This window comes from Doryrhamphus excisus, linkage group LG13 (assembly GCF_037039965.1).
Source record: "Doryrhamphus excisus strain RoL-2023G ecotype Guam linkage group LG13, RoL_Dexc_Guam_v1.1, whole genome shotgun sequence".
In the NCBI taxonomy this organism is placed as follows: domain Eukaryota; kingdom Metazoa; phylum Chordata; class Actinopteri; order Syngnathiformes; family Syngnathidae; genus Doryrhamphus; species Doryrhamphus excisus.
In genome coordinates, this window is record NC_136369.1 from 3328611 (window position 1) to 3350633 (window position 22023).

General features: G+C 40.2%; 1 protein-coding gene and 1 long non-coding RNA gene across 3 annotated transcripts in view; one reads left to right on the forward strand and one right to left on the reverse strand.

Annotated features, from left to right (window-relative positions):
* The window catches only part of LOC144901589 (uncharacterized), a 229652-nt gene that overhangs the window by 148120 nt on the left and 59509 nt on the right, over positions 1 to 22023 (reverse strand). The gene's annotated exons all lie outside the window — the stretch shown is intronic.
* Positions 16324 to 21971, forward strand: htatip2 (HIV-1 Tat interactive protein 2). Of its 2 annotated transcripts, XM_078795576.1 has the most exons (8): positions 16324 to 16509; positions 17075 to 17267; positions 17362 to 17469; positions 17569 to 17706; positions 17817 to 17878; positions 18300 to 18523; positions 20349 to 20413; positions 20487 to 21971. In XM_078795576.1, exons 1-6 carry the CDS (start codon positions 16385 to 16387, stop codon positions 18514 to 18516), a joined length of 843 nt encoding a protein of 280 aa, XP_078651702.1. In that variant the 5' UTR covers positions 16324 to 16384; the 3' UTR covers positions 18517 to 18523; positions 20349 to 20413; positions 20487 to 21971. The 2 variants fall into 2 exon arrangements, with proteins under 2 accessions (XP_078651702.1, XP_057944903.2); XM_058088920.2 differs by lacking the exons at positions 16324 to 16509; positions 17075 to 17267; positions 17362 to 17469; ... (1 more) ...; positions 17817 to 17878; positions 18300 to 18523 and adding an exon at positions 20119 to 20278.

The following is a 22023-nucleotide window of genomic DNA, read 5'->3' on the forward strand; positions in this document are numbered from 1 at the left end:
GGAGAGCTTCTTCTTTCAGTGCAATAGTCAAGTTAAAAAAGTATACAAAAAGTAGAGTAAAAAAACAGTTTAACAAGATATATACAAGATATCCAAAATATACACATAATATTGCACAGGAGCATATACAGGAGCTGACATATTGCAGATATATTAATTTTAGTCCAATGATAAATGGGCACAAAATGTAGTGTTTTTACATCATTGTTAACAATTTATGTCCTAATGTGAGTGTGGTGTGAATGGTTGTTTGTCTATATGTGCCCTGTGATTGGCTGGCCACCAGTCCAGGGTGTACCCCGCCTCCCGCCCGAAGACAGCTGGGATAGGCTCCAGCACCCCCCGCGACCATAACATTGATGTTTTTATATCCATGTTAGCTTGTGATGACTGGTGTGGTGACTTTATAGTTGGAGTGGTTCCTTTCTTTCTTTCTTTCTTTTGTACTGGACTATGTACGATACGATGACTAGTAATGAACTGGTTGCTCTTGGCACGTAGTTGGGTGCCTCAAGCTGGGTGAGGGTGGTTGGATGTGGGGTTTTCATTCTGGTAGACAAGGAATAATATATGTTCTGTTGGGATGAGGTTGGAATCTGGGTGGTTAGGGGGGTGGGACTAGATAAGTCTTGACTTCTTCCCATTCCCTTTAGAACAGGGGTCTCAAACATGTGGCCCGCGGGCCAAATGTGGCCCGCAGGACATTAGTTTGAGGCCCCCGCCTTGATATGAAAGTTTAATGTTAGTGCAGAAAAATAAAAAGTAAGATATTTGAGAACAGTGGAATGTTTTATCAGAGCTTTTCTTGTAGAAAATTGGAACCAAAGCAAAGTTTTTTAATTTTTTTTGTTTTTAATAAATGCGTTTGTTTTTTTTTTTTTAAAACCTGATGCAGCCCAGTCTCACCCAGACCCGAGCTACAGTGGCCTCCAAGTAAATTGAGTTTGAGACCCCTGCTTTAGAACATGTGTATGTTTATATATACATAGGTATTTTTATTTGTGTTGATTTATGTTTGGTTTGTTATGCTTTGGATGATGTTCGAAAAAAAGAAGAAAAAAAATTATGTCGCCACACCCAGGCATCAATCAAGAAATCACTTCAATAGGACCTACCTGACATAGTGAAGGAGTCCAAACGATCCTCAAAAGCTATCCAAAGAAATTCAGGAACGAATGAGAAAGATAGTAACTGAGGTCTATCTGGTAAAGGTCATGAAGCCATATCTAAAGCTTTGGGGCACCAGCTAACCACTGTAATAGCCATTATCCAAAAATGGCAAACACATCGAACAGTGTTTGCCATTTCCCAACCAAAATTACCCCAAGAGCACTGCGACAAATCCAAGAAGTCACAAAAGACCCCACAACAACAACCAAAGAACTGCAAGCCTCATTTGCCTTAGTTAAGTTTTGTGTTCATGATGCTGAAAGACAAAAGGCAAAAATGGCTTCCATGGCAGAGTTCCAAGATGACAGCTACTGTCGAACAAAAAGATCTTCTTGATATTCCCTAAGACCTTTGGGAAAATACTGTGTGGTCTGATGAGTCAAAAGTTTAACTTTTTGGAAGGTGTGTGCCCCATTACATCCGGCTTAAAAATACAGTTGTAGTGTGATGTTCTTGTGGCTTGTAGTTGTTTTGCTGCTTCAGGACCTGAAAGACTGTGATGTGAAGTTCTCCTGTCCACCAAAAAAATACTGAAAGAGAATGTCCAGCCATACTGTTTGGGACCTCAAGCTGAAACCAACTTGGGTTCTGCAGCAGGACAATGATCCAAAACGATCCAGTCATTCAGAGGTGGACTTACTGGCGTGTAAGTCCACCTCTGAATGACTGTAAAAAAAAAATGTAGTCTTTCTTGTGGCCTGGTCAAAGTCCTGACCTGAATCTTATTGAGATGCTGTGGCGTGAACTTAAAAAGTGGTTCATGCTGGAAAACCATTTGATGTTGCTGAATTGCAACAATTCTGCAAGGATGAGTGGGACAAACTTCCTCCATAGCACTTTAACCCTTGGATGCATAAGTGGGTCAAAAATGACCCGGTCAGGTTGTTTTTTTAAATATCTTTGTAATGAATTTTTTTTTATCGTTTCATATTCCAGGTATTCCTCAAAAAACATGTTTTTGATATCATGCCATTCACATTTTTAACTACATTTTAAGAAATTTTAGTTTTTGTGTTACTACCCCAAACTTCCGTAAGTGGGTCAAAAATGACCCACATGCATTTTCTATGGAATCCAATAGGAACCTTTGATTCTTATCAACTTTGGCTGTCAGGAATAAATTAACTGTACACCACACAGACTATATCAGAAGTGTCACCCCTCATGAAGATTATTTTACACATCAAGTGCTAATACTGTCTTTTATGAGCCAGGACTTTGGCTGCTAGATACACAGCTGAAATGGTCCAACAGATGCTGGATGAAATCAGTCTTGTGTGGTCCTAAATATAATACTAAATATCATACAAGTGATTATTCCTAACCAAAATGGCAAAATTGGCATAAAAGAGCATTGATTCTAGTATGGGTCATTTTTGACCGACTTATGGAAGAGTGTAAGGTCCAGTCACTCGTGCATCTAAGGCAGCTTTTTGACTCGCATTGATATGACAAAATTTACGGGGGGGGGCAGACTATATATTTTACACGTAACAGTCCACCTGGTATTATTGTATCTGTAAAATTGTCATGCAATCTGCTATTATTATTTCTTATTTTATATTTATATTTAAATATTTAAAAAATAATAAAATATTATAATAATTACAATAAAATTAAAATAATAATTATTATATTATTACTATGTAAAATATGCAAATATAACAATAATATTATATATAATTAATATAATAATTAGCATTAATATAATAATTATAATAATCATAATAGTTCTAATAATAATTATAATAATCATAATAGTTCTAATAATAATTATAATAATCTAATAATAATAATAAGAATTATTATTATTATTATCTAAGTCTATCTAAGTGCATATTAATTGTGTTTAGTTGTTTCAGCCCATGTTTCAACTGCTTCTCTACAAGTTAGTGGTGACATATCCTATTAGTGAGGACCTGTTCGTCCATGTTCCCAACACCAAGCCACTTTGTCTATCAAAGCTCCTTTTAGTCTGAGCTTGCCTGACACCAAATTCCCTCAGGTCCCCCTCAGATCTGCAGCAAAGCTGTCATTACTGGATCATAAGCTCCACATTCAGGCTTATCTGGACAGGAATCCCCAGTAGAGTGCTGTGGACTGATTTGCAACATAACCCCCTCGTTCCCACCGGCAACTAGCAGGGTAGCATGTGTAGCACCACTTAACTCCTGTGCATTGTCATTGAATCTTTTGCTACCATTACTTTCCCTAATTGGCTGTGAGGAGTATTAGTAGCGGTCATGGCCGTGGGGAATTAATTGTGACATCTGATCTGATGTCCACTTAAAATGAGGACGTTACTGAGTCACTGAGTCACTGAGTACTTACAGAAGAGTATTCCTGTGGGGCACAGCTTAAGATCTGATGATTGATGGCTTATTATAATACAAGCACCCCGACCCCTCACCCCCCAGGAGATTTGGCATTTGGGTCTCCATCGTGCAAAGGACAGTTCCAGGTATTACTGTATGGGACCTTTGTTGGTCACAAGCAGGGCAATTATCATCTGTTTATTTTTATTTTTATTTTTATTTTTATTTTTATTTTTATTTTTATTTTTATTTTTATTTTTATTTTTATTTTTATTTTTATTTTTATTTTTATTTTTATTTTTATTTTTATTTTTATTTTTATTTTTATTTTTATTTTTATTTTTATTTTTATTTTTATTTTTATTTTTTATCACGGCGGTCTAGTGGTTAGTGCGCAGACCTCACAGCTAGGAGACCAGGGTTCAATTCCACCCTCGGGCATCTCTGTGTGGAGTTTGCATGTTCTCCCCGTGCATGCGTGGGTTTTTTCCGGGTACTCCGGTTTCCTCCCACATTCCAAAAACATGCTAGGTTAATTGGCCACTCCAAATTGTCCATAGGTATGAATGTGAGTGTGAATGGTTGTTTGTCTATATGTGCCCTGTGATTGGCTGGCGACCAGTCCAGGGTGTACCCCGCCTCTCGCCCGAAGACAGCTGGGATAGGCTCCAGCACCCCCGCGACCCTTGTGAGGAAAAAGCGATAGAAAATGAATTTTTATTTTTATTTTTATTTTTATTTTTATTTTTATTTTTATTTTTATTTTTATTTTTATTTTTATTTTTATTTTTATTTTTATTTTTATTTTTATTTTTAGTTTTATTTTTATTTTTATTTTTATTTTTAGTTTTATTTTTAGTTTTATTTTTAGTTTTAGTTTTATTTTTAGTTTTATTTTTATATGCCCCTATATTCCCCTATATTCCCTATATTATATTATTATTATATTATTTATCTATCCCCTAGAAAAATATTTTAAACCAGTTATCTCCAAACCGGCTAGAATCATCTGATGAATGGCATCAATGTCATAACCTGAAGCCGTCTACCCCATAGTCCTACTCTTCAAAAATATAAGCCAGCATCTGTAAGTACACAATTAAACATCTTACTCTGAATTATTTCTGTTTGCAAAAGGACATCTTAAAGGGGAACTGAAAGAATGATGCCAATTGGAGCCGAGTGCTCTTTTTTTCCATCCATCCTTTATTTAACCAGATAAATAAATATATGTGCTCAATGATTGGCTGGCGACGAGTCCAGGGTGTACTGTCGCCCGAAGACAGCTGGGATAGGCTCCAAAGCAGAGTGGTAAACAGTGTCGAGCTTTTTTCAAAGATGATTTGATGCATTCATAAAAAGAAGGTCACCATAATCCAGCAAACCAAAATTAAACACTTTCTTGTATTAAAATGATAAGCAAGGTTTATTTCTGAAGAAGAAAACAAGTTTTAGCTTGTTTACGTACAAGATGCTCAATATGTTGTATATGAGACCATTTGAATTTCTTGCCCTTCAGTTGTCTTGATGTTAGGGAGCTGAGAGAGGAGCCGTTTTCCATTTGAGAAAACCATAACTTTAGATTTGTCTGCATTTAACACCAGCCTAAGCTGATTTAGATGTGACTGAACAGCATCAAATGCACACTGTAAGAAATCAGTAGATGACTGTATCATCTGCATAAAAATGAAAAGAGGCATTCAATACGTTTTGACTGATTGTTCACATAAATGCTGATGCTATCTATACCCATTCGCTTCACAACACATATGTGTTCATTCACCACAGGAGATATGTCATGTTACACATATCGTTATTGGATCATATCGGTATCGGAAATTGAGTGTTGGACAATATCGATATCAACAAAAAAAGTCAATATTGGACATCCGTAGTTTTTAATAAGTCGTTTTTAAATAGTTTTTGGTACTTTTACAATCAGTAACTGTTACATTTGTTCACTTCCTGCTTTCCATAATACAGTTTAAGGTTTTTTTTATTTAAAAAAAATTGTTTTTATTTATTTATTTTATTTTTTTAATGTACCTCGTACCGAAGTATGAGGTGATATGCGCATCCAATGACATAATGGGTACCATAGTAAGTGTCAATATAGTGATATATATAGCACATCATGACTGGTTCAAGACTCTTCATCCTTGTATTTAGCAAATTTATTTTATTTATTAATTTATGTTATTAATTTTTAATAATTTTTGGGGTGTTTTTAAACATTTTTTTAATTTTTTTATTTTTTGTCCCGTACCAAAGTACTCGGTGATATGAGCATCCAATGCCATAATGGGTACCATAGTAAGTGTCAATATAGTGATATATATAGCACATCATGACTGGTTCAAGACTCTTCATCCTTGTATTTAGCAAACATCAACTGCTTGTATTGTTTCTTGAATTGGCTCATCGTTGTGCATTGTTTGAGGTCCTTACTCAATCCATTCCATAGTTTGATTCCACATACTGAAATGCTATGGCTTTTTAACGTAGTCCTAGCATAGAAGTGTTTCAAATGTACTTCTTCCCTGAGATCATATTTCTCCTCTCTTGTAGAGAAGTATTGGATGACATTTTTAGGTAATTGGTTATTTTTAGCCTTATGCATTATTATTATTGAAAATTAACTATATCAGTTTTTGCAGTGGTTAGTATCATTTATTGTCTAAAGATTATTTAAATAACATCTGCAATATGTGACTAAAAGGACCAAACGACTACATTTTCCATTGGATGTTATAACAACAACAGATCAACATGTCAGCCAAGCTGCGGACACCGAGTGTGGTCCATCTCGGGGGCCAGCTCGTCCTAATCAACCCCAGTGCCCTCCACTTTTCAACCAGCAGCTCTTAACATGTCTAGCTGTGTTTACACACCCTGATTAGTTTGGTAAGTGTACAGAATGTCCCAAGAACGGTGATCTCCGAATCAATGTGCCCCTCAGTCCCATCCTTTATCTGGCCACCACTCTGTCACAAAAGCCAGAGATCCTCTTGGAATCAGGGAGAGAAATTAGGGGATCAGAGCGGGCCGACTTCTGAGCAAACAGACCGAGCTAATGGACCAGCCGCTTTCTCCTCCCCTCAAATTATTAGTGGAGCCAGGGAATGCAGCCAGTCCGGCTCTGATGATAATGCTAAAGCTTGCTAATCTCTTACACACACATTGGCCTTGCACTCCTCTCGATACACACACAGGGACTGAGTAATCATCACACCACCCAGGCAGTGCATGGGAGAGGATGGGAAAGTGGGAGAATACAGGAATGGTGCATATGTACACGGGATCAGACTTCCCATGAGCCTTTGAGTGCAATCCCGACATAATTTGACATTACTGTTCTCATATTTTAGTGCTCCAGCTTTCACATTGAAACCTTTAGACCAGGGGTCTCAAACACGCGGCCCGCCGGGCCAAATGTGGCCCGCAGGACACTAGTTTGAGGCCCCCGCCTGGACATGAAAGTTTAATGTTAGTGCGGCCCGCGCAAGTTTGATATGGATGCTGTATGGTATCATGTACCCAGAAAAAATTATTACGTTTGATTAATGTTCAGGGCGGCACGGCGGGTGAGTGGTTAGCGCGCAGACCTCACAGCTAGGAGCCCAGGGTTCAATTCCACCCTCAGCCATCTCTGTGTGGAGTTTGCATGTTCTCCCCGTGCATGCGTGGGTTTTCTCCGGGTACTCCGGTTTCCTCCCACATTCCAAAAACATGCTAGGTTAATTGGCAACTCCAAATTGTCCATAGGTATGAATGTGAGTGTGAATGGTTGTTTGTCTATATATGTGCCCTGTGATTGGCTGGCCACCAGTCCAGGGTGTACAAAAACAGCTGGGATAGGCTCCAGCACCCCTGCGACCCTCGTGAGGAAAAAAGCGGTAGAAAATGAATGAATGAATGAGTTATCCTCCCTATCCGTGTGGAAGTGGTAAGTTTTTGGCTCTTTATGTTTAAAGGAAATAACTTGAAGGCTACCGTTTAGGTGGCTAGCTCTCTAGTTTGCGAGTTAGCATGTGTCTCAAGACCCTGCAGTTGCGCAATATGTTGTAAATAAAAAGAGTATAAATGTGACTATAGTCGTGTTTTGTCATGTCTACAGGGCTCTAATAATGCTTTGTTCATTTTAATCTGAAAAAAATAATTTGTCTACCCACCAACTATATGTGGTTTCTTAAGTTTTTATTATTTGCCGTTTTATTATTATTATTATTATATTTATTTATTTATTACTGATTGATTGATTTTCTTTATTCTTGATTTGTTTATTTATTTTTCATCTTATTTTGTGTAGAAAAATAAAAAGTAAGATATTTGAGAACAGTGGAATGTTTTATCAGAGCTTTTCTTGTAGAAAATTGGAACCAAAGTGAAGTTTTTAAAAAATTTTTGGTTTTTTTTTGGAAAACCTGATGCGACCCAGTCTCACCCAGACCCTAGCTCCAGTGGCCCCCAAGTAAATTGAGTTTGAGATCCCTGCATCAGACTGTGGTCAGTGTGTGAACTTCAATGTCCACATTGAGACGGATGAAAAGTAAAGTAATGTAAAGTAATCTAATTTAGATGTGTGTTCGGGGTCTTTAAAAGGTTTCATTCCAGTCTTTGTTGAGCAACATTCATGAGACGGTTCAGCAGTCTAAAGCGGGTAATATGCTAATGTCAGTTCTAGGGAGGAGTACCTTGGGCTTATGAGGGATTAGCGCTTGTTGGCCATCTCTGACTCCCTGCCGAGCAGGCACGCTAATACAGGTGTTAGTAAACTGGCATTAGCCTCCAGCTAATTAGCTTCCATTCACCGAGTGATTGTCTGGCGGGCTCTGCCATTTGTAGTCATGTTTGCTCATCAGCAGGGAGGTCCCTGTGCTGTGGTGGGTCTGTCATGATCTGACATGATCTCCCCTCTTCCTTCTTCCATCTCATACACGAGCTCACAGCCAAAACACAAGCGGAGACAGCAGCATCACACTGAGATGGGGGACATCACTCTGTCCCACATCAGAATGCAGAAAAAGCTGAAATGAGATGAGAGAAAATAATTACCGACATTCCTTTTAGTTGAAAATTTGTTATAACCGCCACAAAAATGTCAACGCACCTTCATAAGCCAGATAAAACTAAGTACAATTTTACATATTTTACATATACTCATCTGACACACTTTTACATCAAAGTGTGGTGAGGTTCATGGCTGGTGAGGCATTTTTAAAAAAATGTTAATAATTCACTTTTCGATGTATTTTATTGTCTGATTAGCTGGTAAAGTGCATTTGTGCAGAGAAATTAGAAGTGCAAGTGGAAATAATAAAAAGGTAGCACTCATGCAAGTATATTTTGCAATATGTCTGCTCCTGCATATCTTCTTAAATTGTCTTTTTTACTCAACTTTTATATACTTTTTTTTAACTTGACTATTGCACTTAAAGGAGAAGCTCTCCAATCTCGTAAGTGGAGCTACACTTACTGATGTAGAGCTAACTAGGTATGTTATCATATACTGGCAGGAAAGGCTGTTCTCTGTGACATAAGTGCTGTGCCACTCATGTGCTAAAAATAGTTTTTTTGTTTGTATGCAACTCTTTTCCGAATTCCAGAGGCGAGCATTAAGAAAGAAATCGAGGACATGTTTTTTTTTGTCATGCATTTACTCATCAACAAGCAGTCACAAGAGGCTTGCAGCTGCAGCGTACCTCCACAAGTCCAGTGAGTGTAACTGCTGTAGAAGCCTGTAGCCAGTCAATGCATGATTGTGCCATTAAAACACAGTACGGACGCAAATTTATTAACACACCCGGTGAAATATGTAAACCAGGCATGTCCAAAGTGCAGCCCGCGGGCCATTTGTGAACCAAGTGTAGACACATTGGAGTCTGGAAAAAAATTAAATTTTGATCAAACCTGACAAAATATACAAAAGAAACCATTCAATCATTCATTTTCTACCGCTTATCCTTACAAGGGTCGCGGGGGTCTTCGGGCGAGAGGCGGGGTACACCCTGGACTGGTCGCCAGTCAATCACAGGGCACATATAGACAAACAACCATTCACACTCACATTCATACCTATGGACAATTTGGAGTCGCCAATTAACCTAGCATGTTTTTGGAATGTGGGAGGAAACCGTAGACAACACATGCATGCAAGAGGAATACATGTAAACTCCACACGGAGATGGCTGAGGGTGGAATCGAACTTGGGTCTGCTGTGCAGCCGATAGTAGTTTTATAAATCTTTTTGCCTTTTGAGTTATGAGGCTTCCCCCAGAATGCAGAATGTTGAATTAACAACAAATAAACACTAGCACAGATTTTCCCATCAACTGAATATAATAACAGTTGTGTTTAACATTGTAATTGTTCCATATTGGAATGTGGGATGGAGTAAATGATTTAGCAAACATCAGAGGTTGACCAAAATGGAAAAAAAAAATGTGCTCGAAAAGCGGGAAAGCGACTAAAGGTTAGTTGGATGACATTTCTAAAGCCACTCTGGTAAAGATTCAAACAGTTCAAAGGAGACTCGCCGCTCCTTTGAGAGGAGATTTGAGACAGCAAATAGAACTGCTGCTTCTATCTGATGGATATTTCTGTTTGGTTTCCACTAAGAGGCTTTGCTCCATTATGCTCTTATTACTTGATATTAGACCAATGCAGATTGAACTGTTTCAAGTGTGATTCTTCCCTGGGAACATATCAGCATAAGCGTTGTTTCATCTTGTGTTACATGTGGAGAATGGCAGAATTGGCATTTTGCGACATCCCGAACGTCTGGTGTCATCATGCATAACAACACTTGAAACTCATTTGAATAAAGTCCTAATAATGAATTCAGTGAGTCTCATGCTAAGATGATTGACTTAAATGAAGCCATTGTGAAGACAAAGAGGCCAATACACATCCTTTCTTGCAGTGCAGCTCAGCATTCACCACTGGGGAAACAACTTTTATGCTATATATACAAATATATTTGTAGAAGTTTGAATTCCGACGCACTGGTTTCCTGCAAACATGAAGGCTTCAGAGAACAAGTTGTAAGCTTTCACTCCCCATATGTCCTATAGCCTCAATTTTTTAGCTCATTATTAGAAAGCTCAGACAGCAAGTGAATAAGAAGCCAGTTGGCCAGATGTGCAAGTGTCGTCTTATCTCAACCTGCTGGGAGCTGCCAGGTCCCCTCGACTCTTTTTAGGGCGGCCTATTGAAAAGCACTTATAATCTGTTTGCTCCTGTAATGAGCTCTTTGTCCATCCGAGGAGGAAAAGTAGGTCTCATCGCTGCTTAGCTGTGGTTCTTTGAGCGGGAAAGCTGCACTGAGCACCACTGATACCCTCCTTTGGCTCCAGCTCTGAGCCTGTAACAAAGATCGAGGAAGACCTGACTGTGGCCTACTGTAGAGATACTTGATTGGAGCGCTCTCTATTTCACCCACAGCTGCTCCAAGAAAATCACTGCTATCTTAAACTTCTGATGTCCGCTTCACCTCTAAAATATGCTAATGACTTCATATTTAGAAAGAAAGCCTGAGTTTGTATGACCATTTTGCATGATGTACTTTTACATTGTATAATTACTAATAAGCTTTTGATTCTCCCTTTTTTCCGATTCCTTAGATGTTCTCTTGTGAGATGGGAATTCCAGATGGGTTTGGGGATAAATCGTTAAGCATTACATTGTGTTGACATCCTGGAAGTAAAATGTTTCCATGCATGTACAAATTATTAGGGTTCGACTAATACCAGGTCTGGACCCCAAGGCAGAGAACAATACAGAAAGTCTAAAATAAGTATTTCATAGAAAAGGTCTCCCAAAGTGTAAAAATCCAAACATCAAAAATAGAATGAAAAACACAGCAGAAAAAAGACTAGTAGGACAAAAGCACAAGTGTCATAACAAAACGCACTGCAGGGCAGAATGACCGGCAAAACATACAACACAAGAACAAACTGAACAGAACTGGTGTGCATGAAGGGACGATCAGGCACCCAACGAGTCCAAAGGCAAGTCACAGGAGGATAGCCAAATCTCTTTGCCGGGCTGGTAATCTGGCGTCGGGAACCAGTCGGTTGAGACGGTTCCGCACAGCAGTCCAGAAGAGAGCGGCCAGCGTGTCTGTGAGCCCTCCGCAGGTGAAGCTGGATTGAGGGGCCGCTATATTGGACTCCTGAGAGGAGAACAAGGGAGGTAGCGACCTTGAATGGTGTGATACCTGTAGCCGAGTGAATTGTGGGCGTACAAGACCCATGGGATGTGAGCGGACCACGCTGAAGGATGTTGGTGTCCTGGTTGACCCACTCTGTCTGGGCTTTGGACTGGGGTGAAAGCCCGAAGATAAACTACATCAGAGGCGATGCAAGAAGAATGCACACGGGTGGAGCATGTAGTCGACCGAAGAACTATGGGATTGGACTGCCCCTACTCCTGTATCCGAGGTGTCGACCTCTATAAAAAATTGAGCAGAAGGGTCAGGATGAGCAAGTACCCAGTCTAACCGATGCAGCCTCAGCCTCCAAGGACCAACCATCAACGCTTCCTTGATGTAGAAGACCATTCGACCATGCACTATAAAAAAATTGAGCCGAAGGGTCATAATGAGCAAGTACCGAAGTAAACAACTTTTGAAGTCTAACAAACGTGGCATCGACCTCCCGGAACCACACAAAAGAAAACTTAGGGGATGCAAGACTTGTCAGACTCTGCCACGCTACTGTAGTTGCAAATAAAATGCCTGTAGACCAGCGGTCTCAAACACGCGGCCCGCGGGCCAAAGGTGGCCCGCAGGACACTAGTTTGAGGCCCCCGCCTTGATATGAAAGTTTAATGTTAGTGCGGCCTGCGCAAGTTTGATATGGATGCTGTATGGTATCATGTACCCAGAAAAAATTATTACGTTTGATTAATGTTCATGTTAAAGGTTAAATAACTGTTAATAGTTATCCTCCCTATCCGTGTGGAAGTGGTAAGTTTTATTTATTTTTCATCTTATTTTGAAAAAAAAAGTAAGATATTTGAGAACAGTGGAATGTTTTATCAGAGCTTTTCTTGTAGAAAATTGGAACCAAAGTGAAGTTTAAAAAAAAAAAAAAAATTTAATAAATGCGTTTGTTTTTTTTTTTGAAAACCTGATGCGGCCCAGTCTCACCCAGACCCGAGCTCCAGTGGCCCCCAAGTAAATTGAGTTTGAGACCCCTGCTGTAGACATTAGCAAACACCCAGAAACCTTAGCAAAGTCTTCCTTGATATAGGATGTACCCCATGAATGATACGGATGCAAGTGGAATTCACACTTCTAACTTGCAGACATAGCGAACATGCTCTTGGAGATCGGAAAAAATGAAAATTAATGCCAAAATAATGAAAATGTTGCCAAGGAGAAGAAGGTAACTAGTAAAAATTAGGGGACCAAGGACTGAACCTTGAGGGAAACCGTGAATGATTGGTGAGCATGAGGATTTGACATTTTGACCTTGAATAAAGTGTGAACAGTTGGACATGTAGGATAAAACCATTGGAGGGCTGACTTAGGGCCTACAAGAAGAACTTTACTTTTATTACCATTTAGTTTGAGCATATTGATCACATCCACTTAGCGATGACTTGAAGACAGTCAGTAAGGTCAGTTGGTGGGGGGGGGGGCTGTCGATGGAGGGCTTCGTTGCAATACAGATCAACAATGAAAATTAATGCCAAAATAACGAAAAATGTTGCCAAGGAGAAGAAGGTAACTAGTGAAAAGTAGGGGACCAAGGACTGAACCTTGAGGGAAACCGTGAATGATTGGTGAGCATGAGGATTTGACATTTTGACCTTGAATAAAGTGTGAACGGTTGGACATGTAGGATAAAACCATTGGAGGGCTGTGCCAGAGACCCCGATGGAGGGTAAGAGATCCAAAAGGACAGTCTCGGAAATGGCATCAAAGATGAGAATGGAGAGAAGATCTTACATCTTTAACATCTTACACTTGACATGAGCTTTTGGATATTGGATCTTGCACCAGCAGCATTTTTATCACCAATCTTTGACTTTTCTCTGAGAGTCTATAGAAACCATCCAGCGTGGAGACCGTGGAACTGTGAAATGCCACTATGAGGAAAAGCACCGAGATCACAGAGAATAAACAGTCTCAATAATCCACCTGAATCCTGAAAAGTCCGTAAAGTTTCTCTAACTGAATTTGAATCTTAGCTTAATACCCTTGCTTGATATTGAGGTGGAGACAAACATGCATTGGACATTCATAGATCATTTATCACATACGTGATGCAATACATCTTAATTACTATGAAAATGCATGACAATAAATGGATATGTGGCAGAAGGTCAGAGACATGTAAACAGCATCATCTTGACACCAGCTGCATCAGTGGACACAGCAACAAATAATGGCAACAGTCGCATAAAACACACACACACGCCTCATATCGGTAGCATCCATTGGTGCATCTTGATCAAACAGCGCCTCTCTAATTGAGTTAATCCCCACTTCAGGATCAGCACTGTCCCCTGAGGCGTGACCCTCCACCCAGGCTGCAGTCTGCTGCTCTCACTGCTTCTTAAAGCCGTCGTCCCCTCTGTGGACTGTAAGGCTGTTTATTGGGAGACAATGGGAAGCAGATTGTGCTGTCAGGCTCCATTAATTACCATCATTAGCATCACACTCCAAAGTCTGTGAACAGCACTCCTGAACATTGAGCGGTGTTTGTGTATCTCGACGTCATCATGCGTGTAGCATGCACACGTGGGCTTGTGTGTCTATTCTTTTATGTCTTTTATTGTCTATGTTGTGTCTTTTGCTAACCAACTTAACATTGATTGCAGTTTGTGGTGACCAATTAAATTCATTCATTCATTCATTTTCTACCGCTTTTCCTCACGAGGGTCGCGGGGGTGCTGGAGCCTATCCCAGCTGTCTTTGGGTGAGAGGCGTCGTACAACCTGGACTGGTCGCCAGCCAATCACAGGGCACATATAGACAAACAACCATTCACACTCACATTCATACCTATGGACAATTTGGAGTCGCCAATTAACCTAGCATGTTTTTGGAATGTGGGAGGAAACCGGAGTACCCGGAGAAAATCCACACAGAGATGGCCGAGGGTGGAATTGAACCCTGGTCCCCTAGTTGTGAGGTCTGCGCGCTAACCACTCGACCGCCGTGCCGCCACCAATTATTCATTCATCATAGTTCATAGTTGGTGGGTAGACAAATTATTAAAAATTAAAATGAACAAAGCATTATTAGAGCCCTGTAGACATGACAAAACACGACTATAGTCACATTTATACTCTTTTTATTTACAACATATTGCGCAACTGCAGGGTCTTGAGACACATGCTAACTCGCAAACTAGAGAGCTAGCGACCTAAACGGTAGCCTCCAAGTTATTTCCTTTAAACTTAAAAAGCCAAAGACTTACCACTTCCACACGGATAGGGAGGATAACTATTAACAGTTATTTAACCTTTAACATGAACATTAATCAAACGTAATATTTTTTTCTGGGTACATGATACCATACAGCATCCATATCAAACTTGTGCGGGCCGCACTAACATTAAACTTTCATATCAAGGCGGGGGCCGCGTGTCGCCGCGTGTTTGAGACCCCTGGTTTAAAAGGTAGTATCATCATCACAGGGTACAGTAAAAGATGGTTATCCATTGCTATATAAGTTAATGTGCCAGAATTCCCACAAACCTGACCGAGCGGGGCACTTATTTTGAGAGATATTTCTCAATTTTAACATTCATACTAATAACTATAAACTATAAACTCAATAAGTACATAACAGCTTTTCTGTGTTTGAACAGGTGATGTGTGAAAACAAAGCCTTAGCTAAGACTGTACGTCAAGTGTTTGTAGAAATTTGAGAAAAGCCAGGACAGTCATTAAAGTGTAACAACATGGATTCTATACATTCTATACGTAATAGCTACACAATGGTCAAATGCAATTGACCACTGACCACCATTGGTATTTCCACCTCCAGCAGCAAAGCTGTAAAAAGGAAATTGAACCACCTTTCTGCCACACACCCAGCGAGCCATAAGCCTTCTTACTCCAACTTCCTGTCCGATCAATGCTTGAGACAATGACCCAACAGGTGCGACAGACAGGAGCCCAGCAGCAGCTTTCCTCCCCACCGTTAGGCCCAATTAGCACCCGCGGCTCAGGAACAAAGACGCGACATTTCATTTGAGCGGAGTGCCAGTTTAAGGCCTCTTCGCTCAAGCTCAGCCTCTTTTCTTTCTGTCTCTTACTGCTGACATCTTTAAAGGATCATCCCTGGCGCCATCATATTCTATTAGATTGGGTCGATTCCTTGTGTTCCAAGTGGCGGAGGTGTTAAAAACATGGGGAGTTGATGAATTCATTGCATGTGACTGCACTTGTCTTCTTTGTGTGGCGCTTTTGCCTAATGAACCCCCCCCTGAAGGTCTGAGAAACTGGAAAGGCATTTTATAGGGTTTGATTCACACAACACAATCATGTAACTCACCAATGCAGTTACAAAACATATTGACAAAATGCAAAGGGTGTATCTATAGTAGAGGTTAAAATGTACACTGAAATACAACTGAAATACTCACATATAATTGAAGTGCTGTTCAATTATGATTCATTATGATAAGATGCTGGTATAGCTAAATTCTGTAACATTTTAACACTTCCTAATCCATTTCTGAAATGTTCAAAGCATCACAGAAGACAATTCTATATGTTTAGTTCATGACTGAACAAGTCAAAATAATAAACATAAACTTTCGCATGTTTACAAAATGCCATTCTGTGACAGCTGGCTTTTCCGCATTCCTCAGCCAATCAGAGGCGCAGGAAGAGACAACCAGGAAGTGTTCTGCGACTGTGGTCGTTCTTCCGAGTAATGCTTTTTCTAAAGTCGTTCGTCGCCACCTTGGGAAAAACTACAGCCTTTTTAGCATCTTTGGTCGTCGTCGTTGCAGTTGTTTTGAAGTGTTTCGACGATCCAGAGCCCGTACACCTCACCAGGTAAAGATGAACGCGGCACTACCGTTTTCATCCGGAAACACGGATATTTCATTTATTGGAGCTAATATGCTAAGTGGGTGGTGTTAGCAACAAACAAATTTTACTCTTCACACATGGAACATTTTCACTGTTAAATTCATTGTCAAATTAAACATGTTTTAATGCCTCCGCCATAGAAGGCACGTACCGGAAGCATAGATACCAGTGCAGTCTAATTGTGTCAAAAATACGATGGTACTAATATAAAACATCACAGTTTTAACCTAAGAAGTGTTTAGATATACACCATATCACTAGATGCAGTGCAGTTCTACAAAGAGTTAACACCCTGTTTCATGTTGACATATTAATTTGATATTCAACTGTATTAACTGTACCATTTTACACTGTAATAAACAGTTCACCATTCTTCACCAAGCTCTTCATTACATTCCATACATGCAGCAATACATTACTTGTCAAAATATTCAATAAAGGTCAACTGCTGTATTAATATTACATTATCAGCATAGCTGAAGATGTATATGTGCTATATTGTAATTTATCCGTTTGTTCTGGCACACAGAATGGCTGCGGCAGACATAAAAACTCTGGAGGAAAATTTCAGACAGCAGAATAAGAGCTGCTTCGTCCTCGGTGCCTCTGGCGAAACTGGCAAGCTATTGCTTCAAGAGTTGCTGGAGCGCAACATCTTCTCCAAGATAACCCTTATCGGGAGGAGGCAGCTCACCTTTGAGGATAAAGCATATGAAAACCTGGTCAGTTGATCCACTGCCCACCCAGTTAAAGACTGTTGAGGTGGTATAGATCATGTGTGTTATTTCCTTCACATTGTATATTTTCTGCCTTCAGGTTCAAGAAGTGGTGGACTTTGAGAAGCTTGATGATTATGCAGCTGCCTTCCAGGGCCATGATGTTGGCTACTGCTGCCTGGGAACAACCAGGGCCAAAGCAGGGACTGTGAGTAAAACATCACCAAAATGCATTCACTGTCACTTTATCACAGGATTGTTAATTAATTTAGCCAGCAATGCTAATTTTGTGTCTTTCTGATTTCAGCAAGGTTTCATTCGAGTTGACCATGACTACGTATTAAAGTCTGCCGAGCTTGCAAAAGCGGGAGGCTGCACACAATTTCATCTGGAGTCTTCGAGAGGAGCTGATAAAGACAGCGGCTTCCTCTACCTCAAAGTGAAGGTGGCACTCATTCAAGCATATGTCATATCCTCGTTCCCGTTTCTCTCTGTTTCATGAAATATTGTTTGATACATTATTTGTGTCTTAGTAAACTAAATCATTTCCTCCAGGGACAAGTGGAAGCAGATATACAGGCACTGGATTTTGACAGATATGCCATTTACAGACCTGGGTAAGGTTGCACTGAAAGAATGTATAATAAATACTTAATTTCTAATTAATCTCTTTCTATAAACTACATTGCAGTGTTTTCTAGGGTGTTTTTTTTTTGTAACTCAAAACATAAATAGCAAATTTGGTTTGGGACTAACTTGATTAAGAACACAAAAATCAAGAATTGATGACAAAAACATGAATAAAAAGACACTAGCCAAGAATATGGGTGCCAATAAAATATAAGACCACATTTCACCTTGACGGTGACCCGGAACGACTGACCTTAAGTTTGGGAAAGGCTGCTTTATTCAATAAAACATTATGGAATGTCTCACGAGTTTCCATCATGTACTGTTTGCTGTCTAGTTTTTGTTTTTTTAGTTTTATTTGTCAAAATTCCAAAGTTGTAACCAGGCTAATTATCGTTGCTTGTATAGGGTTTTGCTGGTGGACCGACAAGAAACTCGTCCTGGCGAGTGGCTAGCCAGAAAGTTCTTTGGTGCTGTTTCTGCGGTTTTCTCTACATCCATGTCCATCCCAATCCAAACAGTGGCCAAAGCAATGGTGTCAAATACTCTGCTTCAACCCGAACAGAAAGCTGAGATCCTGGAGAACAAAGCTATCGGCGCTCTGGGAAAGAGTGATAAAAAGTAACTCTCAGGTGAGATTAGTTACTTTGTGGGTCTCTAACCGGCGACTCAAGTTCATTTAGTTGATGATATACTACTCAGGGTCACCACATCTTCATGTTAAAGGAATGTAACTTTTAATGTCTTTATTTATCTCTGCTGTTAAACAACGTACATTTGTGGTTTCTGCTGTGAAATATTTAAGTCGAGGTATGTAGACCCACGTTCACTCATCATAAATTGTGAAACGCTGCCTTAAACTTTGCATGCTTTTGAATAATTCTTAATTCTACTGAATATATTGCTCTAAACTATACTTTCTACTGTTTGGTCATGTGAATATTTTTGTGTAAAGTATCATGTGAAAATAACAGTACATTATATTATTACTCTTCAATTTTATGACACTTCTTTATGAATAAAGAGTTACCTTGTATGAGCATGAACTCAGAACTTCAGTCTCTTACGTAGTAGCGCCCTCTTGTGGCGTGAAAGTGCACTCATCTGTTTGATTTTGCTGTGCATGATATTGAAGTCGTTGAATTTGCCATGTTTAGATTCTGAGAGGATTCAGCGGGGTTTAATCAAATGTTATAGCAATGATTTTCACCTTTGCACTTGCACTGTTTCATTTTGCTCATTTATTCATTCATTTTCTACCACTTATCCTCACAAGGGTCGTGGGTCTGCTGGAGCCTATCCCAGCTGTCTTCTGGCGAGAGGCGGGGTACACCCTGGACTGGTCCCCAGCCAATCACAGGGCACATATAGACAAACAACCATTCACACTCACATTCATACCTGTGGACAATTAACCTAGCATGTTTTGGAATGTGGGAGGAAACCGGAGTACTCGGAGAAAACCCACGCATGCACGGGGAGAACATGCAAATGTCACACTGAGATGGCAGAGCAGGGAATTGAACCTGACTCTCCTAGCTGTGTGGGCGCTAACCACATCCACTATGCTGCTTCAACCAAATTCCCTTTTTGTCATGAAATTGCTCCAGAAAGACTCAAGCAGAAAAAGTCATGGAAATGTTGCACAGGTCGTTGTTGGGTTACAGCATTACGAGTTTTGGCATTAATTGGTTGCCATTTAATTGGTTAATTGTTCTCCGGGTACTCCGGTTTCCTCCCACATTCCAAAAACATGCTAGGTTAATTGGCGATTCCAAATTGTCCACAGGTATGAATGTTAGTGTGAATGGTTGTTTGTCTATATGTGCACTGTGATTGGCCGAAGACAGTTGGGATAGGTTCCCGCACCCCTGCGTCAAGGGTGTAATTGAACTCGGGTCTCCTAGCTCTGAAGCCCTCTTTCATTATATGTCCTTAATTGTATGTGTACAACATACCTGGGGCCTCTAAATATCCACCTGTGGGCTGCAAATAGCACTAGGACTGGACTTTGGACACCTGTGTCTTACAGGAAGGATAACGTTTTGGGAGGACAGCCTTTCTTGTTTAAAATCTGTTCTCATTTCCCAGAGGTAAATGTTTTTAACAGTTGCAAAAAAGCTAATAAATCCTTTTGGGGGGGCTGTTGGTTTAGTATTGGACATATTTTTATTTTTCAATCAAGGTCAAACACATGAAAAAGCCACTATTGATGATCACTGTGTGTCTACTCAAACCAAGGTGGTTACCACGGTAACCAAAGCAATCAGTCCAAATGAAGAACAGTTGAGGGAATTTTCCCAACAGTGGTTTAAATGTGGTTACTGTGGACTGTTCCTGCAGTCCTGCTGAAACTACATAAAAATGACTTTTACAGATTTTATAAGGTACATAAATTTAATTCAAATGAACCATGTTTTACTAGGATTTGTTTCTAACTATGCTTTCATCCTGCAGGCTGTTTGTGCTCTGTTTTTGGTTCCTCATGGTTGGTCACGTGAACAGTGGTATCACGCATAAAGGTAATTGATTTATATATGAGTAACATTTGAGTCATAATGAAACACTTTGCGTTATTGTTATGTTTGTGTATAGGTGACATCCAGGCAAGACAGGCCAATGCAGGCTTCCATAAAAGATGGCCTCCACCTTCTAGATTGACTACGAGTTACAGGATGCCACCTTTGGGGAGACGACCAAGTGGTGCTAAAGGTGGATCAAAAACTCTTAATCCTGGCACACAGTCCATGAACGTTCCGGAAGGCCCATTGGATCCTTTTCAGTCTAGTGTTAGCTCGTCCCAAGCTGGAATACGTCAAAACCGACCTGCACAAAGAGTGGCATTTTCTGATGGCAAGTTCACACGAGCAGGTTCTGATTCTATAATGCCCCCGGGTGGAGTGCCCCTCCAAGGCAATGCGAACCATTCCAAAAAGCAGGAAGTTCCAGTAGGTGTTTATTCACGCAGCAGTGCATCTCATCCAAACATTAGACCCCTTCACGTCCGCAGCAAGGTGGGCTCTACAGTTAAGAGGAAATCTGGAGGCAACCAGATGTCTGCTCAAAGGCTATTCATCAGTGATGGAATGTCAGAAGCAACAGGATACGCCCAAGTCCGCCGCCTCAGGCCTGGTTTTGACAGAACGCAACCCAACACTGGCTCTGCAAATGGAAAGTTCTCGGAAACCAATTTTCCAACCCAGAGCGAGCGCCGCAATGATTCATCAAAGCCGAATCTTAAAGTCTACTCCATAGGACGCCAGCCCATCAGTTGGCATCCTCGACTAGCGGTCAAGCAAGTCAGAGTCCAAGGCAAGTTCAAACCTTTCCAAAGACGTTATCCCCTGACTGGAGTCCATCCATCTGGGAGGCCAGAGACATCGGCTCGTGATGTGGGGTGGACATCACGGCCTCCTTTTGTCAACGCAACTGCTTATGCAACTGTTGGCCCTTCAACCACTGGAGAGATGAATACTACACCTTATTTCATGCACACGCAGCCTATTCTACCTCAATCAACAGAATCTCATGTTGAACGTAAACTACATGTAGATTCTACCCCAGAGCCAAAAGCAGAGCAAAATGAAGATGACCCCGTTGGCACCGTTGATCAGGTTATATCTGGTTATGATTGCCAACATACGGCAATGTCAACACTATTATTACTTGTGAACTCGGTCATTTATAATGTTAGCATGTGTTTTTAATTATTTTGCTGTTTTTTACAGTTGCCACTGATTGGAAACCAACTCTGTTATTCATGGTTTACCTATTTAAGCAATATTTGAGTGACCTTTTTAAATGATTGAAATGCAATGCTCCAGTCCCTTGCTTTTTAAATAAAACGCTTAGATGATTTTTAAACAGTGATTGACCAGTGCAATCACCTATAATCCAAATGAGTACAATCAGTATAGAAGATGGATGGGTGGACTTTTAAGCACAAGACCAGCCACCAAGACAATTTGAGTTGTCCAATTGAAATCTTTTTTTTAACTTGATGCCCATGCCCCCAACATACACACATTGAGAAAATGTTGTTCTTTTCCAAATAAATTGTATTTAATAAATTATTTCATTTTCATCATATTTTTTTTGGAAAGTGATTTTGTCTTACTGAGCCACTGATTGA